The following is a 20,829-nucleotide window of genomic DNA, read 5'->3' as shown; positions in this document are numbered from 1 at the left end:
AAATTGTAAAAACATCAGCAAAGTCAACGTAAATGTGGCGAAGCGGCAAAGTCTTTCACCTTCTCCATAACGTCCACCAGGTACGCTGAAGGCTTGCACTTGCAGAGGGACCAGCCGGAGGCTCATTTCTGAAGATGTGTGGAGCACATTTGCTGATTTGCACCCGAAGCTTTGACCGAAGGATGCAGCAAACAGCCTGTCATGTTCCACCAATCCAGAATAAGTCTTATCTGGAGGAGGTCACGGTGACAAATTGTAACGTCCGCCAACAGTCTCAGAGACTGAAGTTATGATTCGTGGGGGGTTTTTTGTGTGGTCTTACGGGCACATCCTAAGCAGAGAGGCAGAGGAGACAGAGATGCAGTCAGCTTGGTGACGTAGAAAGTATTTTTCTCCTGGGAAAATAAGAGCACAGAACAGGGCTATTCAATAGTGGTTATGGTTTAAATTCATACCCAACAATAGCGGTATAGCTCGGTTGGTAGAGCGGCCGTGCCAGCAACTTGAGGGTTGCAGGTTCGATCCCCGCTTCCGCCATCCTAGTCACTGCCGTTGTGTCCTTGGGCAAGACACTTTACCCACCTGCTCCCAGTGCCACCCACACTGGTTTGAATGTAACTTAGATATTGGGTTTCACTATGTAAAGCGCTTTGAGTCACTTGAGAAAAAGCGCTATATAAATGTAATTCACTTCACTTCACTTCACAATTGCGACAACCACTTTTTATTGTCTGCTGAGTGTCATTTTTTCAATGATTTCTGCTGGTGGTGTGCCTCCGGATTTTTTTCAATGAAAAAAAAAATGCCCCTTGGCTCAAAAAAGGTTGAAAAAGTATGCATCAACTTCATAAGAGAAACGGGATGTACAGGATTGACCAGAAGTGTGTGATGTAAATGTAAGAAAAGGAAGAACATGTGCAACTGGTATTAAGTTAAGTTAAAGTACCAATGATTGTCACACACACACTAGGTGTGGTGAAATTTGTCCTCTGCGTTTGACCCATCCCCTTGTTCACCCCCTTGGAGGTGAGGGGAGCAGTGAGCAGCAGCGGTGGCCGCGCCCGGGAATCATTTTTGGTGACTTAACCCCCAATTCCAACCCTTGATGCGGAGTGCCAAGCAGGGAGGTAATGGCTCCCATTTTTACAGTCTTTGATAGGACTCGGCCGGGGTTTGAACTCACAACCTACCCATCTCAGGGCGGACACTCTAACCACCTGGCCACTGAGTATGTTTGACGTCTAACCTTTTTGAAGTGAAACTGCAGGCTGGCGGCATCATTGCGTAGCGTGAGAGAGAGGACGGCAGCTTCCTTGTGACAGTGACCACTGGACAGGACCTGGGAAGGGTCCAAGTTGTAGTACCATCTCTTCTGAAAACACACAAAAGAGAATGAGATCTGTTAGGATCTACAAACAAATCATTTGAGATCCATTCATCCGTCCGACGTTTTTACATCTTGTCTTCATCGGTGTCTCGGGTGGGGTACACCAATCACACAAGCACTATTAACATGATGAAGTGCATGAAGTGAACTAATAAGTGATGCTTCCTCGGCGTGTAGCTGCACATGAGGCACACAGGGCCTGATGATCTACTAAAGGTTAGCGAGTATCAAAACACCTGCAAACTTGTGATTTATCGGAGGAGTAGCGTGGGTGGATGGTTGAAAGGTCAGAATCAGGTAAATAATGATGCAACATTTCGGAGAATTTGGGGCATTGAATATGTCCATTCATTTGAAAGGGGATTTTGGGTAAAAAAAAGGTAATTTCTGAAAATACTGATACTAGCACATTTGTCCTAGATCAATGTTTTTCAACCACTGTGCCGTGAGATACAGTCTGGTGTGCCGTGGGAGATTATCTAATTTCATCTATTTGGGTTAAAAATATTTTTTGCAAACCAGTAATTATAGTCTGCAAATGATGTGTTGTTGTTGAGTGTCGGTGCTGTCTAGAGCTCGGCAGAGTAACCGTGTAATACTCTTCCATATCAGTAGGTGGCAGCCGGTAGCTAATCGCTTTGTAGATGTCGGAAACAGCGGGAGGCAGCGTGCAGGCATACTTGCCAACCCTCCCGTTTTTACCGGGAGACTCCCGGTATTCAGCGCCTCTCCCGATAACCTCCCGGCAGAAATTTTCTCCCGACAAACTCCCGGTATTCAGCCGGAGCTGGAGGCCACGCCCCCTCCAGCTCAATGCAGACCTGAGAGTGGGGACAGCCTGTTCTCAATATAAACAGCTTGCCAGCCCAATGAAGTCATAACTGTAGAATGATCGAGGGTGAGTTCTTGGTTTCTTATGTGGGTTTATTGTTAGGCAGTTTCATTAACGTCCTCCCAGCGCGGTAACAACACACAACAACAGCAGTCACGTTTAGTCTACCGTAAAGCAGTTCGTCTGCCGTAAACAGCAATGTTGTGACACTCTTAAACAAGACAATACTGCCATCTACTGGAGAGCCTCCAGAACACTGAAATTCAAGTATTTATTTTATTTATATGTATAATAAAAAAAAATAATAATAAAAAAAATTAAAAAAAAAATATATATATATATATATATATATATATATATATATATATATATATATATATATATATATATATATATATATATATATATATATATATATGAAGTACTTGAGTTGGTGAATTCTACCTTATATTCCCCTCTTAACCACGCCCCCAACCAACCCCGACCACGCCCCCCCAAACCCCCACCCCCCACCTCCCGGTATCGGAGTTCTCAAGGTTGGCAAGTATGCGTGCAGGTAAAAAGGTATATAATGCTTAAAGCAAAAATAAACAAAAGGTGAGTGTCCCTAAGAAAAGGCATTGAAGCTTAAGGCCTACTGAAAGCCACTACTACCGACCACGCAGTCTGATAGTTTATATATCAATGAAGAAATCTTAACATTGCAACACATGCCAATACGGGTTAACTTATAAAGTGACATTTTAAAATTCCCGGGAAATATCCGGCTGAAACATCGCAGTATGATGACGTATGCGCGTGACGAAGTCCGAGTAACGGAAGTTATGGTACCCCGTAGAATCCTATACAAAAAGCTCTGTTTTCATTTCATAATTCCACAGTATTCTGGACATCTTTTGCAATTTTTTAATGAACAATGAAGGCTGCAAAGAAGACAGTTGTAGGTGGGATCAGTGTATTAGCAGCGGACTACAGCAACACAACCAGGAGGACTTTGTTGGAGCGCTAGCCGCGCTAGCCGCGCTAGCCGCGCTAGCCGCCGACTTCACCTTGACTTCCTACGTCTCCGGGCCGCCAAACGCATCGGGTGAAGTCCTTCGTCCTTCTGCCGATCGCTGGAACGCAGGTGAGCACGGGTGTTGATGAGCAAATGAGGGCTGGCTGGCATAGGTGGAGAGCTAATGTTTTTAGCATAGCTCTGTGCAGTCTGGTTGCTAAGTTAGCTTCAATGGCGTCGTTAGCACAGCATTGTTAACCTTCGCCAGCCTGGAAAGCATTAACCGTGTATTTACATGTCCACGGTTTAATAGTATTGTTGATTTTCTATCTATACTTCCCGTCAGGGGTTTATTTCTTTTGTTTCTATATGCAGTTAAAGCAAGATGCTATCACGTTAGCTCGTAGCTAAAGCATTTCGCCGATGTATTGTCATGGAGATAAAAGGCACTGAATGTCCATTTCGCGTTCTCGACTGTCATTTTCAAGAGGATATAGTATCCGAGGTGGTTTGAAATACAAATCCGTGATCCACAATAGAAAAAGGAGAGTGTGGAATCCAATGAGCCAGCTTGTACCTAAGTTACGGTCAGAGCGAAAAAAGATACGTCCATCACTGCCTCTCAAGTCCTTCACTGTAACGTTCCTCATCTACGAATCTTTCATCCTCGCTCAAATTAATGGGGTAATTATCACTTTCTCGGTCCGAATCTCTCTCGCTCCATTGTAAACAACGGGGAATTGTGAGGAATCCTAGCTCCTGTGACGTCACGCTACTTTCGGTACAGGCAAGGCTTTTTTTTATCAGCGAGCAAAAGTTGCGAACTTTATCGTCGATTTTCTCTACTAAATCCTTTCAACAAAAATATGGCAATATTGCGAAATGATCAAGTATGACACATAGAATGGATCTGCTATTCCCGTTTAAATAAAAAAAAATCATTTCAGTAGGCCTTTAGGGAAGGCTATGCAGAACGAAACTAAAACTGAACTGGCTACAAAGTAAACAAAAACAGAATGCTGGACGACAGCAAAGACTTACTGTGGAGCAAAGACGGCGCCCACAATGTACATCCCAACATGACATGACAATCAACAATGTCCACACAAAGAAGGATAAAAACAACTGAAATATTCTTGATTGCTAAAATAAAGTAGATACGGAAAATATCGCTCAAAGGAAGACATGAAACTGCTACAGGAAAATAAAAAAATAAGACGAAAAGCCACCAAAATAGGAGCGCCAGACAAGAAGTAAAACACTACACACAAGAAAACAGCAATAAACTCAAAATAAGTCAGGGTGTGATGTGACAGGTGGTGACAGTACACCTACTTTGAGACAAGAGCTATAGTGATGCATGCTTGGTTATGCTTTAAAGTCATACCCAACAATTGCGACAACGACTTTTTACTGTCAACTGAGTTTCATTTTTTAGTGATTTCTGCTGTCCTTGTGCCTTGGCTCAAAAAAGTTTGAAAAACACTGTCCTAGATGATATGAATGGGTTGGCGTATTACAGAATTCCTGCAACTTCGGGAAAACCGGGAATTTGCACACAAAAAAATGATAACTTTTCTGTCTCAACTTAGAGGAATGTTTTGAAGGTCAAAAAAATGTGGACTGTGAAAATTTTACAGAGAAGAGCTAAACATAGGGCTTTGTAAAACCGGTAATTCCTGGAATTTTTTTTTACTTGGAAAAAGGTAGTTTAATTTTCCAAGGTGAGTGGAGTGCGTGGATGGTGGAACGGGTCTAAGCGGTTGAGTAACGTGGGAGTTGTGCAAGTTTGAACAGTTCTGATCGGATAAACTGTGGGATATGCAGTAGATTGTCTAGTGCCCATTCATTGTCAATGGGGAGAACATTCCTGGAAAACCGGGAATTTGGGGAAAGGGAAAACATGTTTTGCGTTTAATTGGACAGTGTTGAAAGACCCCTAGAAGATCCACAAACACAATCAGGGTACATTCACAGTGTGTAACCTTCTTTAAGGTGACGATGTACTGCGCTCCAAGGGTGGCTTTGACGCAGAGTTCCCCCCCAGGTTTTGCCAGTGTGTATGTTCCTGCACACAACAACAAAAACTTGACTCAGTCTTGAGCATAAAAACTGATTTGTCCTAAATCGGAATACTGCAATGCTTATATTGTAACATTGTGCCTGTGTGTACCTATCTGAGGGAGGACCTGAGAGGGCTGGAGGACTGGTCTGTCTGATCCGTCCTCCAAGTTTGGAACTGCAAACAAGGATTCATCGCTTCCTTGTAGGTGCATACCTACATATATAAGAAATTCATTGTTTAATAAAACAAATCAACAATCATTAATACATCAAGTAAAGTAATGTAAACATAAGACCTTGCACATTTCAAAATTAGAAGTGTGTTAGGGACAGTGCAAACAGCTCATTCACACACTCACTCACTCACTCACACACACATTTGTGTATTTCTTACCTTCTGGAGACCTCCGAAAAAGGCCTACCTCGCTCGTTGTGAAAAATGAGTTGGAATTTCACAAGAAAAACTTAGAATGTTGGCAGCATTATAAGAAAAGTCGTAATTTTACTCAACGCAAGCCACAATTTTACAAGAAAAACTGAACATTTGTGCAATGTTATGACAAAAGTTGGAATTTCACTCGATAACAGTCGCAATTCAACAAGAAAAGCTTACAATTTTGGCAATTTTATGAAAAGCGTCGTAATTTTACTCGACAAGTCACAATTTTATAAGAAAACTTTAAAATGTTGGCAATATTATAATAATCTGAATTTTACTTGGCAAAATTATGACAAGTCTAAATTTTACTCAAAAAATTTCACTATTTTACAAGAACTAAAAAAAATGGCAATATTGTGATAAGTCAGAATTTTACATGACAAAAGTCACCATTTTGCATTAAAAAGTCAGAATTTAACATGAGAGAGTAATAATTTTACCCCCAAAAAAATTTGCAATATTACAGAAACAGAAAGAAAATGAGAAATTATTCCCAATTTTATCAGAAAAAAGTCGACACATTGTAAAAAAAAAAACTGCTTTTAGTTCATTTATTTTGTTCATAATTGGTTTTTAATCTTCATGATTTACTTCAAGTCATGACAGTATGTCTCTAGATAAAAAATTTTATTTGTATTATTATTTTTGGCCAAAAGGGGCGCATTTCAATTTCTTACCCACACTTGTTATTTCATATGTTGACCAGAGAGGAGCACTTTTAAAACAGACACACAGTCAATTTGAAAAATCCCTCCTTTTTTTTTGGATAGATTTCACCACCAGGGGTGCAAATGAGACATTCTCTATTAGATGCAATTGTTTTCCGTATTGGGACCATGATTTATGTCATCACTTGTTCACACCTCCTCATATGGAAGCTACTTTTCCTTGTTGGTGTCTCAAGAAGGGTAGAAATACAAGAACACACACACACACACACACACACTTGTATTTCTTACCTTCTGGAGACCTCCGAAAAATGCCTACCTCACTCGTGAAAAATGAGTTGGAATTTCACAAGGTCACAGTTTCACAAGAAAAATGTTGGCATTATTATAAGAAAAGTCGTAATTTTACTCAACGCAAGCCAGAATTTTATAAGAAAAACTGAACATTTGTGCAATGTTATTACAATAGTTGGAATTGTACTCGATAATAGTCGCAATTTTCCAAGAAAAGCTAACAATTTTATGAAAAGAGTCGTAATTGTACTCGACGAAAGTCACAATTTTATAAGAAAACTTTACAATTTTGGCAATATTATAATAATAATCGGAATTTTACTTGGCAAAATTATGACAAAAGTCATCATTTTACTCAAAAAATGTCACTATTTTACAAGAACTAAACAAAAATTGGCAATATTGCGATAAAAGTCAAAATTTTACATGACAAATGTCACCATTTTGCATTAAAAAGTAATAATTTGACATTATTATGAGACATTCTCTATTAGATGCAATGGTTTTCCGTATTGGGACCATGATTTATGTCCTAACTTGTTCACCGGTCCTCATATGGAAGGTACTTTTCCTTGTTGATGTCTCAAGAAGGGTAGAAATACAAGAACACACACACACACACATTCCTGTATTTCTTACTTTATTGAGACCTACAAAAAACACCTAGCTCTTTAGGACCACCCTTTCTAGATATATAAATATTTGTATTTACAACATAAATTATTATTAATCAATTAATTTATTTATTTATTATTAATAATATATACATCCTATGCAAATATAAAAAAGCTTGTTGTGAAAAATGAGTTGGAATTTCACAAGAAAATCTAAAAGTCGTTCTTTTACTCAATGCAAGTCAAATTTTTTACAAGAAAAACTGAACATTTGTGCAATATTACAATAAAAGTTGGAATTTTACTCAGTAACAGTCGCAATTTTACAAGAAAAGCTTAACATTTTGGCAATTTTATGAAAAGAGACAATTTTACTCGACAAAAGTCACAATTTAATGAGAAAACTTTAACATTTTGCCAATATTATAATAATAATCTGAATTTTTACTTGGCAAAATTATAACAAAAGTCAAAATTTTAGAAATTTTTTTTTCACTATTTTACAAGATCAACAAAAAAATTTGCAATATTGTGATAAAACGTTTAGAAGAAGAAAGTTTAAGAAAAATGAGAATTTTTTTTCTGTGTAATTGGTTTTTAATCTTTATTATTTACATATTTTAAGTTATTATACTATGTCGCTATAGATATATGTATTTTATGTTTTTTTTAATTAATTATGGCCAAAGGGGGCGCATTTCAATTTCTCACACACACTTGTTAGTACACATGATGGGCAGAGGGGGAGCACTTCAAAGTTTTACACACACTTGTTATTTCATATGTTGACCAGAGGGGGAGTAGTTTTAAAACCGACACAGTCAATTTGAAAAAAAAATCCCTCCATTTTGGGACCACCCTAATTTTGATAGATTTCACCACCAGGGGTGCAAACGAGATCTCTATTTTTTTTAATTTGTAATGTGCTTAAGGCCGATGACAAAGGAGTCACGGACCACAGATGGCCCCTGTGCCGCACTTTGGGCAACCCAGCTGTAGAAGCTAACTGTTAATGGCCACTATAGTCTTAGGACCGTAGTGTATTTATGGTCACATATGGGACGCGGGTTGTCTTACGTCAGCAACAGAAGTCGTAAAATTAGCTGTTAACCTGGCGGGTTTTTTCGGGGATGAATAGGGAAGTCCTTCTTTAGCTGCCATCTTGTTTTATCATATATTGCTAACTTTGCACCTGTCAATGTTTACTTTTGTATGCACATTAAATCAACAAAAAAATCAAGACTTTGGAGCAATGTTCACGGACTCTAGTATTTGGCTAGATGCAATGGTTTTTTGTATTGGCATCATGATTTATGTCCTAACTTGTTCACCGGTCCTCATATGGAAGGTACTTTTCCTTGTTGATGTCTCAAGAAGGGTATAAATACAAGAACACACACACACACACACTCACATTTCAGGGAAACAATGACTTTCTGAAGAAAAACATTATTTTAATGCATACTGTAAATAATTAGTCATGTGCTCCTCCCGTCATCGGTGATACTTTTTTTTAAGAATGTGCTGATAAACATTTAAGTATACCGTAGTTAGTTTCAGTTGGGACAGGAAGTACAAGCTGATGACAACTACCAAAGAATGTATTCAGAAAGCAACAATTGCAAACATACCTGGAATTATAGCAGCCAGGAAAAGCACATACCATCCACTTCTGTCACCTCCTGGCATTATGAAAACGCTTCAATGGAAATGAACGACAGTGCAGATTCTGCCTGGCAGTTTAGCCGGTCAACGTGACACTCTTTTGACAAGTTTTTTGCAGAGGAAGTGAACTATCAGATGAGGTCGAACTGCCACCACTTGCCGCTGGGTTTTGACACCTCAGACTATTTTTTTTTTAAACTGGCGGTCCTTTTTCAGGGCCTAAAAGTTGCAATGTAGTTAGAATAAACACACAATACTTCTTACAGGAATAACCTGGCCATAATGAGACATTTTTTAACTATAGTAAACCCTTGTTTATCACTTATAATTGGTTCTGGGTCTGACCATGGTCGACACATTTAGTTTATATGGATTTAAAGGCCTACTGAAATGATTTTTTAAAATTTAAACGGGAATAGCAGATCCATTCTATGTGTCATACTTGATCATTTCGCGATATTGCCATATTTTTGCTGAAAGGATTTAGTAGAGAAAATCGACGATAAAGTTCGTAACTTTTGCTCGCTGATAAAAAAAAGCCTTGCCTGTACCGGAAGTAGCGTGACGTCACAGGAGCTAGTATTCCTCACAATTCCCGTTGTTTACAATGGAGCGAGAGAGATTCGGACCGAGAAAGTGACGATTATCCCATTAATTTGAGCGAGGATGAAAGATTCGTAGAAGAGGAACGTTACAGTGAAGGACTTGAGAGGCAGTGATGGACGTATCTTTTTTCGCTCTGACCGTAACTTAGGTACAAGCTGGTTCATTGGATTCCACACTCTCTCCTTTTTCTATTGTGGATCACGGATTTGTATTTTAAACCACCTCGGATACTATATCCTCTTGAAAATGAGAGTCGAGTACGCGAAATGGACATTTAAAGTGACTTATCTCCAAGACAATACATCGGTGACACACTTAGCTACTGAGCTAGCGTGATAGCATCGTTCTCAAATGAAGATAGAAACAAAATAAATAAACCCCTGACTGGAAGGATAGACAGAAGACCAACAATAATATTAAACCATGTACATGTAACTACACGGTTAAAAATTCTCAGCCTGGTAAGGCTTAACTATGCTGTTGCTAACGACGCTAAGGCTAATTTAGCAACTTAGCAACCGGACCTCACAGAACTATGTACTCTCTCCTTTTTCTATTGTGGATCACGGATTTGTATTTTAAACCACCTCAGATACTATATCCTCTTGAAAATGAGAGTCGAGCACGCGAAATGGACATTTAAAGTGACTTATCTCCAAGACAATACATCGGTGACACACTTAGCTACTGAGCTAGCGCAATAGCATCGTTCTCAAATGAAGATAGAAACCCATCAACAGCCGTGCTCACCTGCATTCCAGCGATCAACGGCACGACAAAGGACTTCATCCGTGGGTTTGGCGGCAAGCATCGGCTAGGCGTAGTAAGTAGTCCTTGTTGTGTTGCTGTAAGTATTGTAATGCCCCGCAGTGGAGAAGGAGTCACACAGACGAGGATGCGCTGCTCAATCGCTTTATTAACAACTCACGCTCACACACTCAAGTTCTCCGCCAACTCACTCGCGCATGCGCGTTCCCCAAACCCTTAAAGACACAGTACACTAATGCAAATATCACAGATATTACAGTATTGTACTTAGCCGCTAAGACACCGCTCGATCCCACCTACAACGTTCTTCTTTGCAGTCTCCATTGTTCATTAAACAAATTGCAAAAGATTCACCAACACAGATGTCCAGAATACTGTGGAATTTTGTCGAACAAAACAAGAGGCTTTTCTATCGGGTCCGATGGGGTCCAACCACTTCCGTTGCTTTTGTGACGTCACGCGCATAAATCATATCCAAAGGAGTTTTCCAACCGGAAGTGTGGCGGGAATTTTAAAATTGCACTTTATAAGTTAACCCGGCCGTATTGGCATGTGTTGCAATGTTAAGATTTCATCATTGATATATAAACTATCAGACTGCGTGGTTGGTAGTAGTGGCTTTCAGTAGGCCTTTAAAGACATTTACATTTGTGGAAAATGTAATAGTTAAAAAAAATATACCAACATTTCCACGGCCCCACCCTTGGAGTACCTTTGAGGACCCCGTGGATTGCACATAGTTCAAACAGGAGCTGATTATGATATCTGTGCTGGGCAGGTTGGGGTCAATGTTTTTTAGAAGCATTTAAGTCCCATCTTAAAACTCATTTGTATACTCTAGCCTTTAAAAAGACCCCCTTTTTAGACCAGTTGATCTGCCGTTTCTTTTCTTTTCTCCTCTGCCCCCCTCTCCTTTGTGGAGGGGGAACACAGGTCCAGTGGCCATGGATGAAGTGCTGGCTGTCCAGAGTGCTGGCTGTCTACTATGGACTGGACTCTCACTATTATGTTGGCTCCACTATGGACTGGACTCTCACTATTATGTTAGATCCACTATGGACTGGACTCTCACACTATTATGTTAGATCCACTATGGACTGGACTCTCACTATTATGTTAGATCCTCTATGGACTGGAATCTCACACTATTATGTTGGATCCACTGTGGACTGGACTCTCACACTATTATGTTAGATCCACTATGGACTGGACTCTCACACTATTATGTTAGATCCACTATGGACTGGACTCTCACACTATTATGTTGGATCCACTATTGACTGGACTCTCACACTATTATGTTGGATCCACTATGGACTGGAATCTCACACTATTATGTTAGATCCAATATGGACTGGACTCTCACTGTTATGTTAGATCCACTATGGACTGGACTCTCACTGTTATGTTAGATCCACTATGGACTGGACTCTCACACTATTATGTTAGATCCACTATGGACTGGAATCTCACACTATTATGTTGGATCCACTATGGACTGGACTCGCACACTATTATGTTAGATCCACTATGGACTGGACTCTCACTGTTATGTTAGATCCACTATGGACTGGACTCTCACTGTTATGTTAGATCCACTATGGACTGGACTCTCAGTTATGTTAGATCCACTATGGACTGGACTCTCACACTATTATGTTAGATCCACTATGGACTGGAATCTCACACTATTATGTTGGATCCACTATGGACTGGACTCTCACACTATTATGTTAGATCCACTATGGACTGGACTCTCACACTATTATGTTAGATCCACTATGGACTGGACTCTCACTGTTATGTTAGATCCACTATGGACTGGACTCACACTATTATGTTAGATCCACTATGGACTGGACTCTCACACTATTATGTTAGATCCACTATGGACTGGACTCTTACACTATTATGTTAGATCCACTATGGACTGGACTCTCACGCTATTATGTTAGATCCACTATGGACTGGACTCTCACACTATTATGTTAGATCCACTATGGACTGGACTCTTACACTATTATGTTAGATCCACTATGGACTGGACGGACTGGACTCTTACACTATTATGTTAGATCCACTATGGACTGGACTCTCACACTATTATGTTAGATCCACTATGGACTGGACTCTCACAATATTTTGTTAGATCCACTATGGACTGAACTCTCACACTATTATGTTAGATCCACTATGGACTGGACTCTCACACTATTATGTTAGATCCACTATGGACTGGACTCACTGTTATGTTAGATCCACTATGGACTGGACTCTCACACTATTATGTTAGATCCACTATGGACTGGACTCTTACACTATTATGTTAGATCCAATATGGACTGGAATCTCACAATATTATGTTAGATCCACTATGGACTGGACTCTCACACTATTATGTTGGATCCACTATGGACTGGACTCTCACACTATTATGTTAGATCCACTATGGACTGGACTCTCACACTATTATGTTAGATCCACTATGGACTGGACTCTCACACTATTATGTTAGATCCACTATGGACTGGACTCTCACTTTATTATGCTAGATCCACTCGAAGTCCATTGCACCAGTCGCCCAGGGGGTGTCCCCACATCTGCGGTCCCTGCCAAGGTTTCTCATTGTCATCCCATTGGGTTGAGTTTTTCCTTGCCCTGATGTGGGATCCGAACCGAGGATGTCGTTGTGGCTTGTGCAGCCCTTTGAGACACTCGTGATTTAGGGCTGTATAAGTAAACATTGATTGATTGATTGAATTTGACCCTGGAAAGCTGCAAGCACTGAAAACAGAACTGAAGGCACTTAATAATGGCGCTATTTGGTAGTCTGACTTTGGTGATGTACGGAATTGTTGTTCTTGTTGCAGACATGCTAATGTGAGCACCATTTTCTCTGTGGCTGCTCCTCTTAGTTGGGAACTAGTGCGACGAGGTCTATTAAAACAAATACCGGTACTTTATTTTTCGTATTTTCTTTCTCAAGCGCACATGATGAATCGGGCAAAAACATGTAGTCTGCATGATAAGTTCGGTGCGTGGGATGAATGTCAGCCATAGAGGACAAAGGTTGTCAGGGACAAAGTACCTCCTAAACACACAAAACATGTAAATAGAGCCCCTAAAACACATAGTGAGGAAAGGATTTGCCAGACAAATGATAATACTTATAATTATAAGGATCTGCAGTGTGTGTTTTAGTGCAGACATGCACACTAACTCCTAATAAAGTCGATGATAATGGAAGTTAGTGCAACTCATTTTAAGCTACTTCACCCTGACGGACTGTGACTGAACAGGTCAGACAAACAAGCAAACATTTACTCTCTTTTTAGCCAGAGAATATGTGTGTGTGTATCCTCTCTGCCCTCCTGTCCCGTGTGTTGATCATGCAGTGTCATCATCCTTCTCAGAATTTCCACCAATATTTATAGGAAAACTTCATTCAGTCATCCATTCCAGCCTGAAGAGGAGTCAAGGGCAATCGGATCAACTCGTGAACTGTAAGCTCATTCTTACCATTTTTCTAAGGGCTATTAGTTTCTTCTTGTTTTTGGGGACAAACATTGTTGTTCAGTGTGTGTATGTATCTGTGTGACTTTTGCCTCATCCTTGCTTTCAGAGCTGACCAGAACCAAATACAATGAGGACTGGGTTAGGTATGTGGGTGTTGGGCCTGCTGGGTCTATGTCTTGTTCTTGGCCAGGTAAGAAAATCATCGACATGATAGTCAGTTTTAATCCGATTTTTGTGGCCCTGATAGTACTAATTAAGTTGATTGTATAAAAAACATAACTATAAATTGTATTTAAATACAAACCTACACCAGCCACGACCCGAACTGCAACTGTCGGAGAGTGGAGTGTTGTGACTATCGCTGCTATAAACAAACAGTATTTCACCAGTTGGATTTAAATTGAGGGTAACTACAGTAAATGTCGGTTTTCAGACAAAAATCGAACTGTAGTTAAAGCGGCAATGTCTTTCAAGAAGATTGAACAAACTTTGCCTCCGAGCTTCAACGATATGGAATGGTTAACTCATGATTTTCACAATTATTTGTTGACCGTCCTTTTAGTACGGAGTTCAATTTTAGTGGTGGTTGGATCAGTGGTGTATTTTGATAACAGAGTATTTGTTGGGCACCACTGGTAACATTTGACAACCAAACAATTACACAAGGCGACTCGGTAAAGAATCTCGACATTATCTTCTACCCAAGTCTCTCATTTGAGTCACACATTAAGAGTGTTACTAAAACAGCCTTCTTTCATCTCCGTAATATCACTAAAATGTGTTCCATTTTGTCCACCAGTGACGCCAAGATCATTATTCATGCGTTCATTACGTCTCGTCTCGATTACTGTAAAATGGTAAGTTAAAGTTAGAAGTAAAGTACCAATGATTGTCACACACACACTAGGTGTGGTCAAATTTGTCCTCTGCATTTTACCCATCCTCTTGTTCACCCCCTGGGAGGTGAGGGGAGCAGTAGCGTTGGCCGCGTCCAGGAATAATTTTTGGTGATTTAACCCCCAATTCCAACCCTTGATGCTGAGTGCCAAGCAGGGAGGTAATGGCTCCCATTTTTATAGTCTTTGGTATGAATTTTTGGGCCTTTGTATGTCTAGCATTAAAATCCAACAGTTGGTACAAAATGAGGCTGCTAGACTTTTGACAAGAACAAGAAAGTTTGATCATATTTCGCCTATACTGTATATACCTTTATATTAATATATATACTATAGTTCAAAAGTTTGGGGTCACCCAAACAATTTTGTGGAATAGCCTTCATTTCTAAGAACAAGAATAGACTGTCGAGTTTCAGATGAAAGCTCTCTTTTTCTGGCCATTTTGAGCGTTTAATTGACCCCACAAATGTGATGCTCCAGAAACTCAATCTGCTCAAAGGAAGGTCAGTTTTGTAGCTTCTCTAACGAGCTAAACTGTTTTCAGATGTGTGAACATGATTGCACAAGGGTTTTATAATCATCAATTAGCCTTCTGAGCCAATGAGCAAACACATTGTACCATTACAACCCTGGAGTGATAGTTGCTGGAAATGGGCCTCTACACACCTATGTAGATATTGCACCAAAAAGCAGACATTTGCAGCTAGAATAGTCATTTACCACATTAGCAATGTATAGAGTGTATTTCTTTAAAGTTAAGACTAGTTTAAAGTTATCTTCATTGAAAAGTACAGTGCTTTTACTTCAAAAATAAGGACATTTCAATGTGACCCCAAACTTTTGAACGGTAGTGTATATACCTATACTGGCTCACCTGCACTGGCTTCCTGTGCACTTAAGATGCAAATTTAAGGTTTTACTACTTAAGTATAAAATACTAAATGTTTTTTTCCATACCTACCATAGTTTTCCCGAGTAATTTTATTTAATCAAACCTTTTGTAACATCCCACGCTACAAAAATTACAAAAGTATGTACAATAGTATGATTATGCTGATATCATATCAGATTAATCTTGGTGTAGGCCAGTACTTAATCTAATATTGGTATTGTATCGGAAGTGAAGATGTTTTATCCGTACCCCCCTAATTCACAATACAAGTTCATTTCAATTATATAAGGTCAACTCACAAACAGGTGGGCCATTTCACCAAATTAGTGCCACTTGGGTCACCAGGAAATAAAATGTACAAATGCTCAATGAAATTAACTGTAAAATAGTGAGAAGTCAAATAAACATCTCCTAAATATAACCATGAATATAAGAAATGTATATTTCTGCTGTATAAGGTATTTCCACTGGAAACCAAACAACCTTTTTAAAACAAGATGTGATGTGGTAAAATAAACCTCTGATGACTTACCAATTTGTTGAAGGCTGGGGCATTACCCATGGACCTTCCCCCTGGCTTTACTGCAATGCATTCGGAAGCAGCTCCCTTGGAGGAAGTACTTTCAAAGGCTTCTCCCACTGCTGGAACTGCCGAAGCTGAAAATGACAACCCCTTCCACTCTCCATCCAAGCCCTCGAAAGAGTCCCACCCAGTCTAGCCTGTAGCTCCCACCATGGCGGCCACACCAGCACCTCCCACAAACGGGCCTCTCCTCGATGAAGACTTGTTGGCATGAAAGCTTCTTCAGGCCTGTCATATTAAATAAACCCTTCCATCACATTCTACTGAATATTGTAATATGTTTTTGATCTTTTATTATTAAATTACTTTAGACCTGCTCAGTGGCCTTGTGGTTAGAGCGTCCGCCCTGAGACCTGGAAGGTTGTGAGTTCAAACCCCGGGTCATACCAAAGACTATAAAAATGGGACCCATTGCCTCCTTCCTCGGCACTCAGCATCAAGGGTTGGAATTGGGGGTTAAATCACCAAATGATTCCCGAGCGTGGCCACCGCTGCTGCTCACTGCTCCCCTCACCTCCCAGGGGGTGAACATGGGGATGGGTCAAATGCAGAGGATACTTTCACCACACCTAGTGTGTGTCTTACTATCGTTGGGACTTTAACTTTAAAACTTTATAAGTGTAATGCAAAACAATAAACTACAATATGTCTTGTAATGCCACCAATGTCTTTCAAGAAGATTTAACAAACTTTGCCTCCGAGCTTCAACTATATGGAATGGTTAACTCATGATTTTCACAATTATTTGTTGCCTGTCCTTTTAGTACACCGTTCAATTTTAGTGGTGATTGGATCAGTGGTGGATTTTGATATGGCCCACATTAGCAATTGTCTTTCTCAAAGGGGAACCCCAACCATAATGGGGGGGCAAACATATTTATTTGTGCTCACCGCTCACTTGCTCCTCAGTTGAGGATGTGTGTTGAGTATTAAACTCTGCGACTGGTTTTTTCGGATATTGACCACGTTGGGGTTCCGGTCAGAGAACACACAGTCATCATTTGGACTCCTCCAACTTTAATGGTACATATTGGTGTAGGTTCATTTAGTTAGTTAGTTAGTATCTGTAAACCACAAGCAAACACCCATCAACATTTATGTCATTTAACTAAACAACAATATATATATATATATATATATATATATATATATATATATATATATATATATATATATATATATATATGCCTATATATATGCTCAAAGTAAAATACTAGAGACATAATATATTGCATTTCCACAATGGCATATGAGCTAGCCACATTAGCAGCAGCAATGCTATCCTTAACAGGGAGATGTTAGCTCGTAGCATTCTGACAATACAGCATCAATAATATTATATAAACACCCCTAAATGTTACACAAACACAGTGATGTCTATTAATAAACTAAATTAGTCTTATATAATAATCAACATACTCACATCGTCAAAGACTAGAGCACCGATTAAACGTAGCAGAGAAAACAAGTCAGCACACATTAACACATGTCAAAAGGGAAGCGGAAGTGACCCCTACAGGAAGGAAGCGGAAGTGACACTGTCATAAAATGCTTCAAAATAAAGTATCTGAAAACGTAGATAAACATGGAGAATTCTTAACAATGTATGTGTCAGAAGGGCGCTTACGTGAAGTGGATAAAAGAGCGACAATGAGAGATTATCGCCACAAATCGACATCTGTGTCGATGTAAACAAGGAATATATTTCAAGATGGCGCCGTCGTGTGTGGCTGGCCGTCTACCGCTCTCAGTCTGGTTTCAGTTTTTGTAAATTTTATTTTTTAGTCTGTCCTTTGCCTTTATTTCTTTGTGGTGTACAGCCCTTTGTCTTTCAACTGTGGTTGTTTTTAAAGGGCTTTATAAATAAAGTTGGTATGGTATGGTATGGTAAGTGTGATGCAGGGACATATTTTAATTGGTTAGATAGTTGATGTGAGTGTTTGAATAAATTAGACTGGGCAAAATAATTACGATGATTGACTAAAATGTGTTGGAAAGTTGTGGGGATTGAACAAAGTTGGGAGATTGCGCATAATTTGAGGGGTTTGGTTAAATTGGCAATAATTATTTCACCCTGTGCCATTTACACTAGAACCGCCACTGGCTACATACGCTAGGGTGGTGATTCTCAAAGAATCACTTGATTTAAATGTAGTGTTTTATTTTCTTATATTCAAACACAGTGCTAGTTCAAACTGTGTATGATGTTAGCGTGGCAAAAACTATTAAGCCAATCTCAGCTGCATTCGGGCAGAAGGCGGGGTACACCCTGGACAAGTCGCCACCTCATCGCAGAGCCAACACAGATAGACAGACAACATTCACACACTAGGGCCAAGTCACAAGTAAAACAAATAGATAAACTGTAATACTCGACTGTAATACCCGACTGTCTCTTCAGTGAGTTTTATGCTTTGTCAAAAATGTATAAATCATTTGAGGTGCTTACTATGAGGTCTGTAGCACCGCTGCCTCTCTACCTGGCTGTTATCTACCGCCCCCCTGGACCCTACTCGGGCTCTATAAGTGAATTTTCAGAGTTTGTCGTTGATCTAGTGACGCACGCCGACAATATAATTATAATATTCACAATGTTATGTCAGACCCACTCGACATCCGTTGCTTTCGGTCTCCCCTAGAGGGGGGGGGTTACCCACATATGCGGTCCTCTCCAAGGTTTCTCATAGTCATTCACATTGACGTCCCACTGGGGTGAGTATGTGGGCTCTGTACCGAGGATGTCGTTGTGGCTTGTACAGCCCTTTGAGACACTTGTGATTTAGGGCTATATAAATAAACATTGATTGATTGATTGATTGATAATGGGGGATTTTAATATCCATATGAATACCCCATCAGTCCCTTCGTGCGTGGCGCTCCAGACTATAATTGATAGCTGTGGTCTTACACAAACAATAAATGAACACACATCACAACGGTAATACGATAGATCTAGAGCTTATCCGGGGTGTCACCACCAAAGTTATGATACTCCCGTACACTAAAGTAACGTCCGACCATTACCTTATAAAATTCGAAGTTCTGCCTCATTGTCAACAAGCTACTAATAACCACTGCTTTAGCAGCCACAACATTATTGCTGTCACAACTATGACTCTTGCTGGCCTACTGCCTTCGGTAATGGCGCCATTCCCAAATTATGTGGGCTCTATCGATAACCTCACTAACAACTTTAACGACGCCCTGCGCGACACCATTGATAGTGTAGCACCGCTAAAACTAAAAAAGGCCCCTAAAAGGCGTACCTCCTGGTTTACAGAAGAAACCAGAGTTCTTAAACTATCATGTAGAAAGCCGGAAGGCAAATAGCATGCGACTAAACTTGAGGTTTTCCATCAAGCATGGAGCGATAGTTTCATAACTTATAAACGCATGCTTACCTTAGCTGAAGCTAATTACTACTCAAATCTCATTCCGCCTCAATAAAAACGATCCTAAATATTTGTTCAGTACAGTAGTATCGCTAACCCAACAAGGGACTCCTCCCAGTAGCTCCACCCACTCGGCAGATGACTTTATGAATTTCTTTAATAAGAAAATTGAACTCAGTACAACAGCTACAACTGGGTTATATTACCACAGATATGAATGTATATACGACGGATATTGCCCTCCTAAATAGTCTCTCTTTTTGATGAAATAACATTAGAGGAATTATTACGGCGTGTAAATGGGATAAAACAAACAACATGTTTACTTGACCCACTTCCTGGGAAACTCATCAAGGAGCTATTTGTAATATTAGGCCCATCAGTGCTAAATATTATAGACTTATCACTTTCCTCCGGCACTGTTCCACTAGCATTCAAAAAAGCGGTTATTCATCCTCTGCTCAAAAGACCTAACCTCGATCCTGACCTCATGGTAAACTACCTTCCCTTTATCTCGAAAATCCTCGAAAAAAATTGTTGCACAGCAGCTAAATGAACACCTAGCATCTAACAACCTTTCAGTCGGGTTTCAGGGCAAATCACTCTACGGAGACAGCCCTCGCAAAAATCAATCAATCAATCAATGTTTATTTATATAGCCCTAAATCACAAGTGTCTCAAAGGGCTGCACAAGCCACAACGACATCCTCGGTACAGAGCCCACATACGGGCAAGAAAAAACTCACCCCAGTGGGACGTCAATGTGAATGACTATGAGAAACCTTGGAGAGGACCGCATATGTGGGTAACCCCCCCCCCCCCCCCCTCTAGGGGAGACCGAAAGCAATGGATGTCGAGTGGGTCTGACATAATATTGTGAAAGTCCAGTCCACAGTGAATCCAACACATCAGCGAAAATCCAGTCCATAGTGGGGCCAGCAGGAAACCATCCCGAGCGGAGACGGGTCAGCAGTGTAGAGATGTCCCCAACCGATGCACAGGCTAGCGGTCCACCCGGGGTCCCGACTCTGGACAGCCAGCACTTCATCCGTGGCCACCGGACCTGTGTCCTCCCCCTCCATAAGGGAGAGGGGAGCAGAGGAGAAAAGAAAAGAAAAGAAACGGCAGATCAACTGGTCTAAAAAGGGAGTCTATTTAAAGGCTAGAGTATACAAATGAGTTTTAACATGGGACTTAAATGCTTCTACTGAGCTAG

The 20,829-nt window shown here is 40.2% G+C and overlaps 1 protein-coding gene and 1 long non-coding RNA gene across 6 annotated transcripts in view; one reads left to right on the top strand and one right to left on the bottom strand.

The window, feature by feature from the left end:
* lamp3 (lysosomal associated membrane protein 3) overlaps nt 1–18,788 on the bottom strand; it is a 19,150-nt gene extending 362 nt beyond the window's left edge. The window contains exons 1-6 of one of the 4 annotated variants that reach the window (XM_062028597.1): nt 17,645–18,788; nt 5,390–5,494; nt 5,202–5,284; nt 1,247–1,372; nt 323–395; nt 60–230 (exon numbers count right to left, since the gene is read on the bottom strand). In XM_062028597.1, coding sequence (XP_061884581.1) covers nt 60–230; nt 323–395; nt 1,247–1,372; nt 5,202–5,284; nt 5,390–5,492 — 556 coding nt within the window. In that variant the 5' untranslated portion in view covers nt 5,493–5,494; nt 17,645–18,788. Of the gene's footprint in view, nt 1–59; nt 231–322; nt 396–1,246; nt 1,373–5,201; nt 5,285–5,389; nt 5,495–8,926; nt 9,273–10,316; nt 10,414–17,112; nt 17,259–17,644 lie in introns of those variants that run through there. The other 3 variants (XM_062028596.1, XM_062028594.1, XM_062028595.1) reach the window with 3 other exon arrangements.
* On the top strand, nt 13,619–16,479 carry LOC133635416 (uncharacterized). Of its 2 annotated transcripts, XR_009822062.1 has the most exons (4): nt 13,619–13,633; nt 13,769–13,837; nt 13,957–14,040; nt 16,184–16,479. It is a non-coding gene; the product is annotated as an uncharacterized LOC133635416 (long non-coding RNA). The 2 variants fall into 2 exon arrangements; XR_009822061.1 differs by lacking the exon at nt 13,619–13,633 and having other exon boundaries at nt 13,734–13,837.
* Nucleotides 18,789–20,829: the final 2,041 nt, after the last annotated feature.

The sequence above is a fragment of the Entelurus aequoreus genome, linkage group LG19 (assembly GCF_033978785.1).
Source record: "Entelurus aequoreus isolate RoL-2023_Sb linkage group LG19, RoL_Eaeq_v1.1, whole genome shotgun sequence".
Lineage (NCBI taxonomy): Eukaryota > Metazoa > Chordata > Actinopteri > Syngnathiformes > Syngnathidae > Entelurus > Entelurus aequoreus.
Note: the sequence above shows the minus strand (reverse complement) of the source record. Positions and strands in the feature narration are given on the sequence as shown.